The sequence below is a fragment of the Babylonia areolata genome, chromosome 29 (genome assembly GCF_041734735.1).
Source record: "Babylonia areolata isolate BAREFJ2019XMU chromosome 29, ASM4173473v1, whole genome shotgun sequence".
In the NCBI taxonomy this organism is placed as follows: domain Eukaryota; kingdom Metazoa; phylum Mollusca; class Gastropoda; order Neogastropoda; family Buccinidae; genus Babylonia; species Babylonia areolata.
In genome coordinates, this window is record NC_134904.1 from 27,218,604 (window position 1) to 27,237,750 (window position 19,147).

General features: G+C 41.6%; 1 protein-coding gene across 1 annotated transcript in view; it reads right to left on the minus strand.

Moving 5' to 3' along the window:
* Positions 1–8,466: 8,466 nt before the first annotated feature.
* LOC143274897 (uncharacterized) overlaps positions 8,467–19,147 on the minus strand; it is a 26,559-nt gene continuing 15,878 nt past the window's right edge. The window contains exon 3 of the mRNA XM_076578880.1: positions 8,467–14,263. Coding sequence (XP_076434995.1) covers positions 13,974–14,263 — 290 coding nt within the window. The 3' untranslated portion in view covers positions 8,467–13,973. The remainder of the gene's footprint in view (positions 14,264–19,147) is intronic.

Sequence of the window (19,147 nt, forward strand, 5' to 3'; positions counted from 1 at the left end):
TTATCCTTTAGGAGGGAGAAATTTAATTTCCAGAAAGTATTTCTCTTCACTTCTTTTTCTAAAGTAACTGTTCATGTTATCACAGAATGATCAGTCCTATAGCCAGAATTTATAATTTTATCTTAATCATCTACTGCACAACATAAGCCTGATATCAGGAAACAATACAAACGACTTTGTTTAAGAGGATTATTTCTTCGCCACGTACATGTTTTGGTTTCTAGATTAAGTTTCCTCCATGTCAGCTAAGTCTAAACTGATTATCATATTATCAACTTGCTCTCGAGCAAGGAAGGAAGGTGGCAGAATGGTTAAGACGCTCAGCTGCCAATACAGAGAGTCCGTGAGGGTGTGGGTTCGAATCCCGCTCTCGCCCTTTCTCCTAAGTTTGACTGGAAAATCAAACTGAGAGTCTAGTCTTTCGGATGAGACGATAAACCGAGGTCCCGTGTGCAGCACGCACTTGGCGCACTGAAAAAGAACCCATGGCAACGAGAGTGTTGTCCTCTGGCGAAATTACGTAAAATGAAATCCACTTTCATAGGTACACAAATATGTAAGCATGCACTCAAGGCCTGACTAAAGCGCGTTGGGTTATGCTGCTGGTCAGGCATCTGCTCAACAGATGTGGTGTAGCGTGTATGGATTTGTCCGAACGCAGTGACGCCTCCTTGAGAAAGTGAAACTGAAACTGAAACTCTCGAGCTTTTGCATTAATCACGTGTTTATAATTACAATGAATATAATTTCCATCCAACACAAGATTCCAGTCTCCTCCACTGATAAGGTTTCCGTAGCCTACTTCAAGCATGTACTTTTCTACTTCAATATAGAATCTGGATTATCTCTATTTGGTCCATAACTGCTAATGATCAGAAGCAAACATATAGTTCCGTTTGGGATATATTGGGTTTAGGATATACCTTTTTTAATTAGAACTCAAAATTATCATTAAATAATATAGCCACTCCTCTTGTGTTAGACTTGTGGGAAGCAAAGTAGCAGTTGTATCCCTATTCGGATTGAACATATTGTTCAATCTTTGAGTTCAAATGGGTATCATACAGGGATTGAACATATTGTTCAATCTTTGAGTTCAAATGGGTATCATACAGAAGATAACCAGAGCTGTTTTTATTTCCTAAATAGTGGAAGGCTTTTCTTTTTTGTGGCTTGGCAAGGCCTTGACAATTCACATTAAAAAATCTATTTTTTCACATTTCACGAGTTTCATTATACTGAGGCATTCGTCTGAAGTCAAAATAACAGAAAAAAAATAACATCATCATGCGAACTGACCAAAAAAAGAAGAAAAGAAAAAAGAAAAGAATAGCGTAAATAAAACTTTTGAGCCCATTTCATTTTTAGATCAAATTATGAAACCTGTCAGACAAGGAATATGAAATGAGCAAAATTCTAGTACCTCTGCCTAATCCAGAGGCAAATCAGCAAAAACTAATAGAATATACCACTACTAATGATATTGACGATAATATCAATAATAGCAAAAATAATACTGATAATAGTAAATGCAAGTAACACCATTCCACAAATGACATTTCAATACATCACTGTGAACAGGAAAGACATACAGATGAAATGACTGACATATTTCACTCATGTTGTACATTTCTGTTAGGTTGTTCCAAGGCGTTCGTAATAGAACCAGTCAACCAGAAACCTATTATATGTCATATTCTTTATAGCAATATATTTTTCTGTTTCATACTTAGACTTAAGATAACCTATAAAGCTGTACACGTTAGGGAGCATTTGGTTTTTCACAGAAAAATATATAGTCAAGAACTCTACTGGATTTAACATGCTTGTCATAGCCAAACAAAACAAAACACATGATGATTGACAAGTCCGAACTGGTGTTTATGTTGTTAATTGCCGTTACACAGATATTTACGAATTGTTGAATTTGTATTTCTTTTTATCAGACATATTTCTCTTGATTCCATTGTTCTAGTTTATCCCTTTCTTTCCCGTATGTCCCCCTTTAACCACCATCTCCAACCCCAAATCACACACACACATACATGCACACGCGCGCACGCACGCGCGCGCGCGCGCGCGCACACACACACACACACACACACACACACACACACACACACACACACACACACACACACGTTTAATATCACTCAAAGTGAAAAGACGTTAAAGTAAAGAAAGATGTCTGAATTACCACCAAAACAATCATTTAAAATGGTTTGGATCTTTTCCCCAAAGCGTTTAGCGTGGTTTTGCACCTTTCGGAAAAAAATGTATTACATGAAGCAGTTTTGGAAATATCTGCTGGCTGAGTACTAAACCTATTTTATTAGCACATTTACGTATTGCTCTTGTACATCCGGTATATGTTACGAAATTAGTACTTACATTGTTCATATAACAAATGTGCCATCTTGATTTATCAAATCTTTGATAAATTGAATATTTCTATTAGCGCACTGTTTATAGTAGAAAGTCCTATGTCCTATCGGTATGTTTTCATTACAAAAAGAAGTTTCAGCAAGTAGTTCTTTAGTCGACTGAGGGCGTACTTTCCCCCGCTAACTCTCTATATGAATGCCAAAAATTGTAAAGCTTGTGTTGGTGGGTTTTTTTTTTTTTGTTTTTGTTTTTTTTTTTTAATAATTAAACATGGTCCTAACAAGTGTAGATGTGCAAATTCTGGGAGCTCAGCTGAAATAATTGTTTTCCATTTGTGATTAGTGGAGTTCAGTTTCGTAACCAACTGAGTTTTAATGCTGTTATTAGTGTCTTGATCTCAGGGATTCCAAGCCCTCCCAAATTTATGTCTCTACCTGCTGTGTTTCTATTTATTCTATCTCTCTTTCTGTTCCACACAAATTCAAATGCAGTCGTTGTATCATTTCTATCACTTTGTCAGGTGGGTTAGGTAAAAAAAAAAAAAAAAAAAAAAAAAAATCCAGAGGTGTGCGAGTTTTGATAGGATTAATCATTTTAAGACTGCTACTCTTCCTAGAGGAGTTATCTGTCTCTTGAACCATATCTTATATACTGTTTTGATTTCCTGAAATTTCTCTTACACATCCGAGAAAAAATTAACAGTGTTTGATAGCTTCTTCAAATGAAATCTCATCTTTATCAAGAAATAATTCTGTATCATCAGCAAACTGTGAAATTTCGTGTTCTGTTTCATTAATTACTATTCCTTTTATTCTATTATTTTAGTGTATCATAGTTTCCATAATTTCTATACATAATAAAAACAAATATGTGGAGATTAGATCTCCTTGCCTACATCCCCTTTTTACCTGAAACCATCTAGACCAAACACTGCTTACACAAACTGCCTATTTTATGTTATTATAAAATGTTTCTACCCACTGAGATACATCTGGTCCAAAAACAAAAGCACGCATGACGTTAATCATAAAAAGCCAGTCAACAGAATCGAATGCTTTTTCAAAATTTAGACATTGAAGAAGAGTTTAGTTCATGTGACATAAAAAAAAAAATCTGTATTAACCATTAAGTGTATACAACGGCGTTCTTTGTCTACCTATTTTACCGTCAATTATCACGTTGTCAAATCTCATATCATATCCAGAACATCAACAAATATACAATGATTTTTCGGAAAATCTTCCTTCATAGAAACACCTGTAATGAATAACAAAATAAATAAGTATACTTCAAGTGTGATCACTGCAGGTATTATCTAAATAAATATGAATGCAAAAGAAAAGCGAACATCATATTCATCTTTGCAATTTAATACATGTACATGACAATAAGTACTGACAAAAAGACAAGACAACAATCAGAAATTCGTATAAATATCAATCATAACAAAACAATGGAAATTACCTTGGTGAGTCGGCCAAGGGCAGTGCAAAAATCAAACTGAAGTAAATAGAACAAATTATCCTCAAATATTTGACATATTTTATACAAGTTCAATTAACACTCCTTTATAAATCACAACATTTATTCAAAATATTGATATCATATTACATACATAAATGACGCATCTTAAAGTGACCATTGAGAATAACCCGAGTCGACAGATTCTGTCAATGTTAACTTCACAATGATACACACAAAATCATCATATTCAGGATAGCACATGCTTGCAAGAACTGCTGCTTCCAGAAAAACGATGAGAAAAAAAGCCATTGTTAATTCAAAGACAATCTCATGCTTTTTGCCATTCTGACAAATACATATCCCCCAAAGTCCATGTCATTGTATTTTTTTTCCGCAAAGAAACACAAAACAAACCTGTTTACAAGTAAGGACAGGTTGCAACACAACCAACATGTCCAATAATGTAAAACATAAGGAATGTAATGGTGTTGCAGCGCTTAGATTTTCTTATTAGCATACCATTTATGAAGCACACACGTGTTCCCAGACACGAGAGTGCAAAACAAACAGGAGGAAACTGGGAGAAGCATGTCATTCAATTTTTACAGCTGAATTGGTGGCCATCCTTATGGCTTTAAATCATCTTGTTGATATGCCAATCATAGTAAGTAATATCCTATTTTGTGTTGATTCTCAATCTGTTTTAAAAAGTTTGCTCCTTTTTGAGAAATAATCAAAGAGAAGATTTATTGTTTGAAAGTAAGTATTTATTGCACTCCCTATTTGTGAAGGGTACAAATGTTGATTTTTGTTGGATACCATCCCACACTGGATTCCTTCATAACGACCAAGCAGACGGGGCAGCAAAAAGGGGAGCAAAAAATCATATAAATAGTATAAAAGTATATTGCCCATTGTCATACAAGGAAATAAGCAATATACTAGAAAGAGACTTTTATAGGTGCTTGAGTTCAAGTCTAAAACCCCGTCAGTTGACTCTCTCAGACTTTGGTCCGATTCGCAGACTAATTCTAAATTTAGCTCTCAGACTATTATCAAATTCATTACGGACCAAGTTTTGTTCTAATTCCAAGTGCATATGCTTTAGTAACCTGACAATTGAGCATATAATTTTTGACTGTAGTTTGATGAAGCCTTATGTACACGAAAGTGTGTCTTCACAAGTGACTGAGAACTTTGATGTTTTTGATTTTTTGCGTTCATTATCAGTTGTTTCGTTTGTCTGTTTAACGACTTCTCTTTTACGAAGTCCTTTAAGTAATTTTCTGTAATTGTATTTAGAATTTTTTTTTTCAAATTTCACCCACATTTCACCCTCATTTGCCCAGTTTCCCCCAACCCTCCATTCATTCACATCTCCCACCCCTTCTAACCGATAATACTCAAATGTATTCATAAATACTTTAACAAAATGTCTTCAATCACCGATATGTGTGACGGGACATTAAACAAAATTCCTCCTCATATTTGCTGGTGTTGACAAACTTCAGAAAGTTCAAAACTCTGCAGCACGACTCACACACAAGGTTAAGAAACGTCAACACATCACTCCCCTACTCGCTTCCCTTCAATGACTCCTCATTCAAGCACGAATACAACACAAATTCAGTCCTCTGTCACAATTTCTTCACCGATTCTTGTCCTATCTTTTGGATCTACTTTATGTCTATTCCTCGCAAAGACAATTCCGTTGTTCAAATGACAAGCACACACTGTGTGTTCCCAAGATTCCCGTAAAAACTCACGATGAACATTCCTTTTCTTTTGTTGCACTCAAACAGTGGAATTCACTACCCTCATACGTCCGTCACACCCCAACACCAGCATTCAAGACAACACTCAAAACATATCTTTTCAAACTGTATATACTTTTCTCGGTAAAACATTTCCATCTACATACGCTTGCTGTGTTCTGTTCACAGGATGTACACTTACTGTAGATTTGTATGCATTTGTCCTGGTTTTTGCGATGCCTGGTTCCTTGGTGCGTATTTTGGCTATGGTAGGTGTCATGTGCTTATTTTGCTGTAATTTGGGCCTATGAGATGTGAGACTGCAATATTGACTGTGTTGATTTTTTGTACACACTTTTATGCCAGTTATTCTTAAATTTGTATATCTTATTGTAAAGCGCGGTGAGGCACATCTGAGATGGGGTTCTCAGCTATATTAGCCTGCATTCTACTCTTCTTCTTCTTCTAATTATTAACATATTAATAATACAATACAATACAATGCAATACAATGGGATGCAATACAATGCAACAGAATGCATCGCAACTCAAAACACACTGCATTACATTACACTTAAAATGAAACAAAGTTCCGTGTTCAGTAGCACAGTCTACAAAGTGAACGAAGCAGTGAAATCAACGCTACACGAAGAAGGAATACTGTGACAGGTAAACAAACCGGCACCAACCAGAAGCGACAAGAAAAACATCACCATCATCACCATCACAACCACCACCACCCATCACCACCACGGCAACGTTAACAACAACATCAATATCACATTGTCTAGAAAAGTACACTTTCCCACAGCCACATCGACACTTTTTTTTTTATAAACAAGATAGTATTGCAAAAAAATGTAATGCAAAGTACAGATATGATATAATACGTTCATTGTCACATCATAGAACACAGTATCAGTATCAGTAGCTCAAGGAGGCGTGACTGCGTTCGGACAAATCCATATACGCTACACCGCATCTGCCTAGCAGATGCCTGACCAGCAGCGTAACCAAACGCGCTTAGTCAGGCCTCGAGAAAAAAACAACAAAACAACAACAACAACAACCCCAAGAAAACAGAGAACACAAGACGATACGACGAAAATCGATCTCGCATCAAAGGTTTCTATCTTTCAAACGATGACAATCAAATGTGGAAATCAATACTTCAACAAAATGTCTACAATCACCAGTGTGTGTGTGACGGAACTTCAAACAACTTTCCTCCAACAAGTGTGATACAAATACAGGGCAACATGTTAATACCACACGGTACAATGCGATAGAATACGACGCAGTACAATATTGTAGACACGTTACCTAACCATGCCCTGCGAATCCATGCACAATAACCAGAATACTTGGAGAACAATGCTGAACGGCTGCGGGAAGCCCCTGAAGAAAACAGCTGTGTTTGATGAATGATATGGATACCTATACAGCGCTTATCCTCGGTCCGAGACCAAGCTCTACTATGCGCTTTACAAACACGGGGTCATTTGCACAACAAGCTGCCTGCCTAGGTACGGCCGACTGACGGCTGCCATTGGGCGCTCATCATTCGTTTCCTGTGTCATTCAGTCAGGTTTAAGTCACGCACACATACACACTCAGACATTGTAACATTTTACTTGTATTACCGTTTTGTTTATTTACCTCGCTATGTGGGCAGCCATATTCTGTTTTCGGGTGTGTGCATGCTGGGTATGTTCTTGTTTTCATAACCCACTGATGGCTGACACTGATTACAGGATCTTTAACATGGTATTTGGTCTCCTGCGTGCGTATACACACGAAAGGGTTCAGGCACAAGCAGGTCTGCAGATATGTTGACCTGGAAGATTGGAAAATAAGTCTTCACCCTTTACCCACCAGGCGAGGTTAAAGGTTTGAACACTGGACCCTCAGACTGACAGCCCAAAGCTTTAACCACTCGGCTATTGCGACCGTCTGAGATGACCTGTTTGTCAAGATGTGGACTGACAGCGAACGAAAACACAGCGCCATACTCCGTGTTCGGAGGTTCTACCATTGCTGCCACTGCTGCTCAGCACTTCCGGCCATCATTGTTAATCTGGATCTCTGAGGTGAGGTAATGCAAGCGTCCTCCTCTTTAGACCACGTTACTTTTTGTTCAGCAAAACTGAAGGACACCGTTAAGCAGCAGGTGCACGTGAGCCCAGCCACGAATAACCACATTACACTCAGCTCTATCAGTAACTGCCCTTCACTGTGTTGCCACAATGATGTCATTTCACCGAGCTTCCTTCAGCAGTCGTGGTGGTTCGTTTCCACCGCTGCCTCTCGACAAGGTAGTAAAAGCGCTGCACACAGGACCTGGGAAAGTCTCAAGTTTCACAGAGTTTTAGATATCGAATATCATGTCTATTTTCCCCGTTTCAGTGTGTTGATCGTATAAATTACATGGAAGAGCACGATATAAAGCTAAAGCTTGTTGCTCTCAGTTTGTTTTTGTATTTTGTATTTCTTTTTATCACAACAGATTTCTCTGTGTGAAATTCGGGCTGCTCTCCCCAGGGAGAGCGTGTCGCTATACTACAGCGCCACCCATTTTTCTTTTTTGTATTTTTCCTGCGTGCAGTTTTCTTTGTTTTTCCTATTGACGTGGATTTTTCTACAGAATTTTGCCAGGAACAACCCTTTAGTTGCCGTGGGTTCTTTTACGTGCGCTAAGTGCATGCTGCACACGGGACCTCGGTTTATCGTCACATCCGAATGACGCGTGTGTGTGTGTGTGTGTGTGTGTGTGTGTGTGTGTGTTCGTTCTTTAGTTTAGCGTCTTTTCACTATTAGTGATATTAGGCTATAAAAAATAATTTAAAAAAAAAAGGGGGGGGGGTGTAGGGAGAGGGGAAAGAGAAGTAAGAATAAAACAGAAAAGGTAGAAAACTACTAAGAAATGCATAACTAACATGAAATTAACTTTAACAGTAACAATTCAATAATGATGATAATAACTAAAACCAGTAACATGATTCTGAAGTACATTAAAGGAATGTAGAAATAGGGCTATGAACTAATGCCTTTGAAAGTTCTACTAAATGAACCTTGTTAGAAATAACTTCCCTAAATTCATCTGCAGAATAGTTACTCTCTGTGAAATACTTGGGCAAGAAGATACGTAACTGCTGACATTGAAACAAACTATGATGCAAGCCGAACTGCTTACCACAAATGAATATAACATTTTTACTATATTTTGTCTTCAGCGCGTCAAGTTTTATACCGAAGAAAGTAGATGTTATCAATCTTGTATAGCAAGCTGAAGAATTCGGTATTTTTTCTTTAATGATATGTTCGGGGAATAATGTCCCTTTCTGTTTTGAAGACTGTCTTCCGTCGTTTATGAAATCGACCCCATGCTGTTTTTTCTAACATAGTGTATGCTTCTTTCACGGAAAGTCGGACAAGTATTTTTGTCGATTTTTCAGAATCTTGTGCTCTTCTTTTAGCTGCTTTATCAGCAGTTTCATTGCCATAAATGCCCACATGAGAAGGCACCCAACAGAAACTGACATCAGTACCTTTAATCCTTAAACAATGTACCAAATGATTTGCCTCAATAACTAAGTCAGGTCTTGTTTCAAGGCTAAATGATTCTAGAGCATAAAGTACTGATTTGGAATCAACAAAGAATGTTATTTTCAAGAAAACTGTTTGATGGCTCACCAAGTAGCTCAATGCTTGTATAATAGCAACAAGTTCAGCCGTAAAAATGGAAAGATTCTTTCCAATAAAGTAAGATTTTTCAACTTTAACAGCGGGAATAGTAAAAGCCGCGCCAGCATTTTTGTCATCAAGAACGGATCCATCTGTAAATATATGGAGGTGATTCTGGTAATTTTTTGCTATGTGTATTCTGACAGTACTCGTCGTGATATTTATGTTTTCTTCCTTTTTTGTTTCAGAATAGTTGGTATCAAAATCTGCTTTCAACATTTCCCAAAAAGGAATAGGAGTATAAGATGGTTTTAAAGCTAACTCGTTCATGTTAACACCAGATTCTTTTAACAGATTTGAAACGTAAGTTGCAACTGTTTCTTGTGATGAAATAGCTTTAGCTCTTTTTGGAAAATCAATGTCAGATCTTACTGTCAGTTCATCGGCAATGAAATTTTCTGCCATAGAAGTGTATCTTACAGCGAATTTTGCTGTTGCTAACTCACGATGCTCATTTAACTCTCTCCATACGAACGGCGAAAGAGACGACGTTAACAGCGTTTCACCCCAATTACAACCATCAAAATATTACAAGCGGAAGGCTCTTACACTGAAGAGGTGAATGTTGACAAAGAATGCCACAATTCTGACGACGGAAGCTAAAGGTCGGGTCATAGAGACACCCACTGGACATCCGAGGGGTCTGTGTAGAGGAGAAGAGAGGACTGGCCGTACTGAGTGAGTTAAAGGAAGAATTCCGGCTGTTTTGTATGTTTCCTGGTTGGATGCTTGAAAGAGCACTCCGAGGGTAATTTTGATAGCCTTACAGTCTACACTTTGAATCTTTTGTAACAGATATTTAGGTGCACTGAAAAGTATTTCTTGTGGATACGTTAACTTAGATCTTACAAGAGCCATGGAAAGATGGATCAATGTTTTTGTATCCATTCCCGAAGGTAAGCGGCTTAGAATTTTCATTAGATTGATACTTTTCCTTGCCTTTGTTAAGATGTAATCAAAGTGAATGTTCCGTGTCAGTTTTGAAGTAAGATAAACACCTAAAAACTTCACCACCTGTTTTTAATCAATGACGTCCCCAAGTAATTTAAAAATTGGCATGCTAGATGGGTTAAAACCTGAATTAAACAACATCATACATGTTTGTTTTTTTCTGTCGACAAGGCTAGACCATTTTCAAACATAAATTATAGTTACCAAGGTTGTCAAGATCAGATTGATACAAACGCCGTATGTAATTCTGTGCTCTTTGTGGGGTTGACTTTTTTTTTAGAGTGACACCCATCTACATACAAATGTCATCAGCATACTGTACTATAACTACACGATTTGACAATACCTTTGGGAGATCCTGAATAAGAATATTAAAAAGTATAGGGGCTATAACTGAACCCTGAGGAATTCCCATGTCAAGTTTATGTGGTAAAGAATAATGTGTTCCCACCCTCGCTTGGATAGTTTTATTAGATAAAAAGCTTTTTATATACTCATAGAGATTACCAGATATTCCGACTGATTTCAGTTTGTATAGCAGACGTTTGTGCCAAACCTGATCGTAGGCTTTTTTAACATCAAAAAAACGTTGCCAAGACACTTTTTCTACGGGCAAACTGACATTTTATTTGAGTTGTAATTTTTACTAGGTGTTCGACTGTTGATCTTCCTTTTCTAAAGCCTGCCTGATTCACTGGAATGATATTGTATTTTTCACAGTAAGTTATTATTCTCTGCAGGACTATTTTTTTCCATTAGTTTACTGACATACGAGGTCAAAGCAATAGGCATGTAGCTATTTTTATTACGTTTAGGTTTTGTTGCTTTTAGAACTGGTACCACTATCGATCTTTTCCATATCTGTGGTACACTTCCAGATATCCAACATTTCTGATATATTTTGTGAAGGAAAATGATACATTTTTCCGGAATGTTTTTTATCATCTCATTTGATATTGTATCGATGCCAACGGAACTTTTTTTTATTGCTAAGGGAAGCTATTGCGGTTTGTAGCTCTTCATATGTAATAGGAGAATTAAACCACAAGTCATTTTGCGGAGTCGGATCACTGTATAAAGGACTGTTTTCTTCTGTGTCTCTGTGTGTCTTACACTCCTGTGATAAACCGTTTTTACTATTTTGCGCAAACATTTCAACAAAGATTTCTGCCTTTCCTTATCTGATAGAAATTTGTTTTTGTGAGTCGTTTGATATTGGTCAACTTGGTAACTTGATTCCATTTTTCATTTCTTTCATTTTTGTCCAAACTTTATATGTCTTTATGATCTGACAGGTGCAATAGCCGAATGGTTAAAGCGCTGGACTTTGAATCTGAGGGTCCTGGGTTCGAATCTCGGTGCACCGGGTGGGTAAAGGGTGGAGATTTTTCCGATCTCCCAGGTCAACATATGTGCAGACCTGCTAGTGCCTGAACCCCATTCGTGTGTATGCGCACGCAGAAGATCAAATGATCAAATACGCAAGTTAAAGATCCTGTAATCAATGTCAGCGTTCGGTGGGTTATGGAAACAAGAATATACCCAGCATGTACACCCCCGAAAACGGAGTATGTCTGCCTACATGGTGGGGTAAATAAAAAAACAAACAAACGGTCATACACGTAAAATGTTACATGTCTGTCTGAGTGTGTATGTGTGTGCGTCTGAAATCTGATTGAATGACACAGGAAACGAATGATGAGCGCCCAATGGCAGCCGTCAGTCGGCTCTACCCAGGTAGGCAGCCTGTGGTGCAAATGTCCCCGTTTATGTAAAGCGCTTAAAGCTTGGTCTCTGACCGAGGATAGGCGCTATAGAAGTATCCACATCAATCAATCAATCTGAAATTTCTTGTGAACAAAACGATGACCAATAATCTTTTTTAGCTTGGGCTACTGTCATATTACTCTGAGTGTTTGCTTTCTTCATTTCGTTGTGATTTGGGGGCTCACTGTCCGCGAGGTAGTTATTAAATGTTTCTTTCTTGTAGTTAATAGCCTTTCCACATGTATCATTCCACCAGACATTGCCTGTACGGTCACCCGATTTCACACCCTTTACTTTTGGAATCGACATATCAGCTGCTGATAGAACAACTTCTGTAAAATTTAAATACATTAGATCTATGCTTTGATTGTCAAGTTTTTTCAAAATCTTGAGAGGAAAGAATGTTTTGAAATAAATCCCAATTTGCATTCTTATAGTTATATCTTGGTACAATGTCAACGTTATCATCATCAGGCTTATAATCATCATCAGCTATTGTAATGATGATAGGCACATGGTCGCTTCCCAAAGTGTCTTTATGTGTTTCCCAGGTACATGATGGAGATATAAGTGTTAGGTCAATTGCTGTTGGTCTGTGTTTAGAAACGTCAGGAATTCTAGTAACACTACCGTCATTCAAAAGATAAAAGGGGCTGTCAACAATATTTTCAATTAAGCAATTGCTTGTCACAGTTCTACAGTTCTTTTCCCAGAATGGAGAGTGGGCATTGAAATCTCCCGCTATTACCCATTTGCCGGGCTGTTGTTCTTGTACTGTTCTAAGCCACTCAGTATTTCGGTCGTTTGGGCCTTTCGGAAGATAAACAGAAAGAACGTTAAGAACTTTTTTGTTGCTGAAATCTATTGTAGCCGCACAAGAGTGTATTTCAAAGCTTGCAATAGATTTTGAGATAGGTGACTCACAAAAATTATACTGTAATTCTCTAAGAGTGTGTGTGTGTGTGTGTGTGTGTGTGTGTGTGTGTGTGTGTGTGTGTGTGTGTGTGTGTGTGTGTGTGTTCAGAAATTGATCGCTGAATCTTATGTCTTGTTTCTGGAATTTAGACGTTTCAACCAAGGTACAGCAGTCCAGGACTCACTCACCTAGGACACCACAACATTCACGGCACCATGACCCAAGCCCTGGACAACTTCACCGTAACGGCCTTCAGCCCATCGGTCGGTAATCTCTACCGCTGTGGGCTTTCGATCATTGTCAAACGTGCAGCATGCGGACCATGCTACCAACAGTCAGCCTGCAGGGTGCTAGGAAAGGCGGCACGGCCAAGGCGACAAGAAGCACAAGAGGAAGAGGAAGGGAAGCCCCGGTCAGCGGTCAAGCTGTTCTCAATGTCCGGCGCCCCACCGCAAGGTCTTGGAAGCACTGCACACACATTTGTCAACGTCTCTTGGTAGCTGTTCCCGCCCCGACCACCGTTGACAAACACTGAAAAAAGTTATAGCTGCACCTGATACTGGTGCCACACCAAACTCACTTCACTAAGGTTCGTTCAACAGTCATGATGGTCAATAATCACCTCCGCCCAGCGACAAGGTCTTGGAAGCGCTACACACACAGCCTGTAAACGTCTGGTAGCCGTTCCCGCCCCGACCACCGTTGACAAACACTGGAAAAAAAAACTGAAACTGAAAAAAGTAGTGGCTGCACTTTAGACTGGTGCCACACAAAACTCACTTCACTAAGGTTCGTTCAGCATTCAAGACGGTTAATCATCACCTTCGTCCAGTGACAGGTTCTTGGAAGCACTAAACACGCCCCCTGCAAACCTGGTTGCCATGGTGGTGTTTCCGCTCTGCCCATCGTTAACAGACACCGAAAAAAGTAGAGACTGCACTGATGCCATACTGACCTCAGTTCGCTAAGATTCGTTCAGAAAGTCATGATGGTCAATAATCACCTCCACCCAGCGACAAAGTCTTGGAAGCGCTACACACACAGCCTGTGAACGTCTCCTGGTAACGTTCCCGCCCGGCCATCCTGACGATGTGGTATGTGACCTGGGGCTCGCAGTGGTACGTGTGTACCCCGGGCTCAGTGGTCCGGCAGCGGAGAAGGGGACGGTCTGCTGACCACAGGTCCTCCCCGTCGCACGTGCGGTGATACACCACGTGGGGTTCCCGGTTCAAAACCAGCGTGGCGTAGACCACCTCGTTGCACGAGTTGTCTTTGGTTTTACCTGCGGGAATGGGGAAAGGTAAACAAAACAAACAAATGATTTGTTCAATACACGGCCAGCCCCGCCATTTGAAGGGGTAAAACAACAGTAAACAAGATATCATAGCTTAGTGTAATACATACTGTTAACACACAAACAATATATACCAATACCGAAATAGTGAGTGTACATGTAAATATGAAGACACCAATAGAAGAGAGAAGAGAAGAAGAAAAAAAATCCTCGTCATTGTTTTATTCTCCAGCATCGTATGTTTCAACTGAATTTTGACGCCTGAAAGGGAAAGTCAAAACAGGAGAGTGTGTGGTACAGGTGGAATTGTGGCAGGACTGTTTGTTAGCTGAAACGTTCAGTTGAAACAGAATCAAATCTCCATCACCACATTAACCCGCCTCCTAATAAAACAAACTTTTAAAAAGTAAGGAAACAAGAAAGAATCAAAACAAATCAAATTGTGTTCGTACCAGCTCAGCTGGCCACAAAGAAGCCATTTTAGGGCTGAACATCCGCCAATTCTTAAAACCAATCAACAAAAAAAAAAAAAAAAGAAAAAAAAGAAGAAGAAAGAATAAAGAAAAAATAGAAGAATCTAAACATATCAAAATATTAAAACGATATATAGCTTGTCGACCGTGTATTATCAATCGGTAAAACATGCATGTACAGGTTGACCACTGTGAGACACGCATGGGTAAATATGTATATACATGGCGTTCCTACCGTAAGGCATGAATGTTGAAACACACACACACACACACACACACACACACACACACACACACACACACACACACATATATATGTATATATATATATATATTATATCTTTCTCTGTCTCTCCCTATAAGTGTCTGCCTTCTCTCTGCCTGTCCGTCTGTCTGTCCCTCTCTCTCCTCCTTTCTCCTCCCAACCTCTCTCTCTCTCTCTTTGTCTCTCCCTCACTCTCCCTCTCCTTTCTCTGTCTCTTCTCCCTCCCTAAACCCCTCCCTCTCTGTCTCTCTCTCTTTTTCTCTCTCCTGCAATTATCTGCCTGCCTATTTTTCTTGACCCCTCTCTTGCCTTGTCTCTGACTACTTTACTCACCAGACTCTCTTCCTCTTCCCCAAGCAACACTTCACACTGTACTAATCATGTTGTCAGGTGTCAGATCATTTGGTGTCAGGTCAGGTCATTAGATCTGCTACTGGTAACCTGTAGTCCAGTACAACCTGTTCAGGGTCGGGTTGCCGGCGACTAAACCGGCACTCCCACCGCTCCCTTCCGGGACTGGTGAGGCGGGTGGCTAGACACCCTTATGGAGATCCATAAAAGGGCGTTGGCTCAGGAGAGCCACCGACGGCCATCTAGCTCCACCGTGCTGTGTGCATGCCACACGCAGTTGGCCCCCGGGGTGTGTCTACCCATGCATGCGAAGTCTGGATCCGGCAGAATCTGCGGAAGAAACCTATCGGTTCAACGGAGAGGAAGGTGGTTACAGCAACGCACTGTGGAGTGCGGAGAGCAAGATGAGACACCGAAAGGATATCTTGGTCATCCACTGCATCCGTGCTCATCCTCCAGTCGTCTCGACTTAGTCTTGCCACTGGAAATTGGTGGACCCGGACGAGAGAGTGAGGTCGACGTTGCGCAACTCCTCTTCACTTTAAACAAACTCATCGCGCAAGTCATCAGTCATCCTAAATGACCTTTCATCCTTCATCATTTCATCAACCCCAAGTCCTGTGGCGACAGGCGAGCGACGAAACGACAGGTGTGGGTACACTGGCAGTCGCAGCCGCAGACCTGCACGCAGGCGACTCAGGCCATAGGGTCGTTCTTCGTCGACAGGAGCAGCGATGGAGCTCGGCAGCCGTCTGAGCGTCTGAGCAGCCCTCTTTAGGAATGCACTGCTCACCACCCTGGCATGAGGAAGGGGCCAGAAAAGGTGCCCTAAAAATTGCCTGCTCCATATCATCCATATCCAGCATACCGCGGCTGGCGGGGACCCTACATCAGCGGTCGAAACAACAAGAAAGAAAAGAAAAAAACAAGGATCGTTCCTCTCACCATTGGTGCTTGGAACATAAGGACTCTCCTGGACAGAGATAACGCGGACAGACCCCAAAGGAGAACGGCACTAGTTGCATCCGAACTCGCCAGATACAACATTGACATCGAAGCCTTGAGTGAGACTCGGCTTGCAGGCGAAGGCAAGCTCTGTGAACAGGGATCTGGTTACACCTTCTTCTGGAGTGGACGAGGAAGCGAAGAGCGACGTGAGGCTGGCGTTGGTTTTGCAGTAAAAACAGCACTTGTCAGCAAGCTAGCTGGAATCCCAAAGGGAGTCAACGATAGGCTTATGACCATGAAACTCCCACTGGCATCTGGCCAGAAGCACCTCACCATTGTCAGTGCCTACGCCCCAACCATGACCAACCCGGATGAAGTGAAGGCGAAGTTCTACGAGGACCTTCACTCTGTCATTGCTGCTATCCCTAAAGCAGACAAGCTCATCATTCTTGGGGACTTCAATGCTAGAGTTGGCTCTGACTACATCTCCTGGGATGGAGTGATTGGAAAGCACGGTGTGGGCCACTGCAACCCAAATGGATTGCTTTTGCTTCTGACCTGTGCAGAGCACGAACTGCTGATAACCAACACAGTTTTCTGCCTCCCTACCTGTAACAGGACGTCATGGATGCACCCTCGCTCAAAGCATTGGCATCTCATCGATAATGTCATCGTCAGGAAAAGGGATAGGCAAGATGTACGTGTAACAAAGACCATGTGCGGCGCTGAGTGTTGAACAGACCATCGCCTTGTAGTCTCGAAGCTGAATATTCGAATCCAGCCCAAGAGACGCCCCCAAGGCCAGAAGGCTCCAAAACGGCTCAACATCGCTAAGCTGAAAAACATCACCATCAAACAGTCCTTTGTGGAGCTGCTGGAAGATCGTCTGGAATCCGCCTCTCTGGACAACCAGAATGTGGAGTCTGACTGGAGGACCCTGCGTGAGCTGATCTATAGTACAGCTTCAGAGACCCTGGGACCCATGACCAGAAAGCACAAAGACTGGTTTGATGAAAACTGTGATGAAATCAAGCAGCTTCTGGATGAGAAACGCCGTCTGCATCAAGCCTACCTGAGCAACCCAGTCCACATCAAAAAGGGATGCGTACGATGCCCTCCGCAGGACTGTTCAGCAAAAGTTACGCCAGAAGCAGGATAAGTGGCTGAGTGACAAAGCTGATGAGATCCAGGGATATGCTGACAGGCACGATATGAAGAGGTTCTATGATGCCTTAAAAGAAGTCTACGGCCCCACATCCTCAGGATCATCCCCCCTCCTCAGTGCAGATGGGAATACCTTGATCACCGAGAAGGAGAAAATTCTCGGAACGCTGGGCTGAGCACTTCAGCAGTGTCTTAAATCGCCCTTCCTCCATAAATGATGAAGCCATAGACCGTCTCCCACAAGTCCCCATCAACGAAGCACTGGACGATCCGCCAACACTTCTTGAGACCCAGAAAGCAATCCGTCTGCTATCCAGTGGCAAAGCACCTGGCTCAGACTCCATACCAGCAGAGGTCTACAAGGATGGAGGCACTGTGCTGACTGAGAAGCTCCATCAGCTGTACTCACTCCTGTGGAAAGAAGAGACGATCCCCCAGGATTTCAAAGATGCATCTATCATTCACATGTACAAGCGAAAGGGGAACCGGCAAGCCTGTGATAACCATCGGGGCATTTCCTTGCTCTCCATCGCAGGCAAGATGCTTGCCAGGATCCTACTAAACCGCCTCACAGCACACCTTGACCAAGGTCATTTGCCTGAGAGCCAATGTGGATTCCGGAAAGAGCGCGGAACCACCGACATGGTGTTTGCTGCAAGGCAGCTGCAAGAGAAATGTCAGGAGCAAAATGCTGATCTGCTCTCCACCTATGTTGACCTCACTAAGGCCTTCGACACCGTGAGTAGAGAAGGACTGTGGAAGATCATGGCCAAGAACGGATGCCCTCGGAAATTTATTTCCTTGGTCAGCCAATTCCATGAAGGCATGCAGGCTCTAGTCCAGGACAAAGGCGAAACATCTGCTCCTTTTGCTGTCACAAATGGTGTCAAGCAAGGCTGCGTCCTGGCTCCAACGCTGTTCAGCCTCATGTTCTCTGCAATGCTTACTGATGCCTTCAGAGATGGCGATGTTGGAATCGGCCTAAAGTACCGAACAGATGGCAAGTTGTTTAACCTCAGAAGGCTTCAAGCAAAAACGAAGGTCATGACAGACATCATCAGAGACTTTTTGTTTGCTGATGATTGTGCCCTCAACGCTGGATCTGAAGCTGACATGCAACTCAGCGTCGACAAGTTTGCCACTGCCAGCAGGAACTTCGGCCTTACCATCAGCACGAGGAAAACTGAAGTTCTCCATCAGCCAGCCCCAGGGAAACCCTACGTTGAGCCCAACATCACAGTCAACGGTCAGAAACTCAGTGCGGTGGAGCGGTTCACATACCTTGGCAGCACACTGTCACGAAATGCGACCATCGACGATGAAGTGAACGTCAGGATTGCAAGAGCAAGCGCAACTTTTGGTAGACTCAATGCAAATGTCTGGAACAGAAGAGGCATTAGTCTTGAGACCAAGCTAAAGGTCTACAGAGCAGTAGTTCTCCCCACACTACTGTACGCCTGCGAAACTTGGACAGTGTACCAACTACATGCCAAGAAGCTGAACCACTTCCACACAACATGCCTCAGGAAGCTACTGAACATCAAGTGGCAAGACAAGACCCCAGACACAGAGGTGCTCGCAAAAGCCACCCTTCCCAGCATCTTCACCTTCCTGATGCAGTCCCAGCTTCGCTGGGCTGGACACGTGGCGCGCATGCCAGACCGTCGGCTG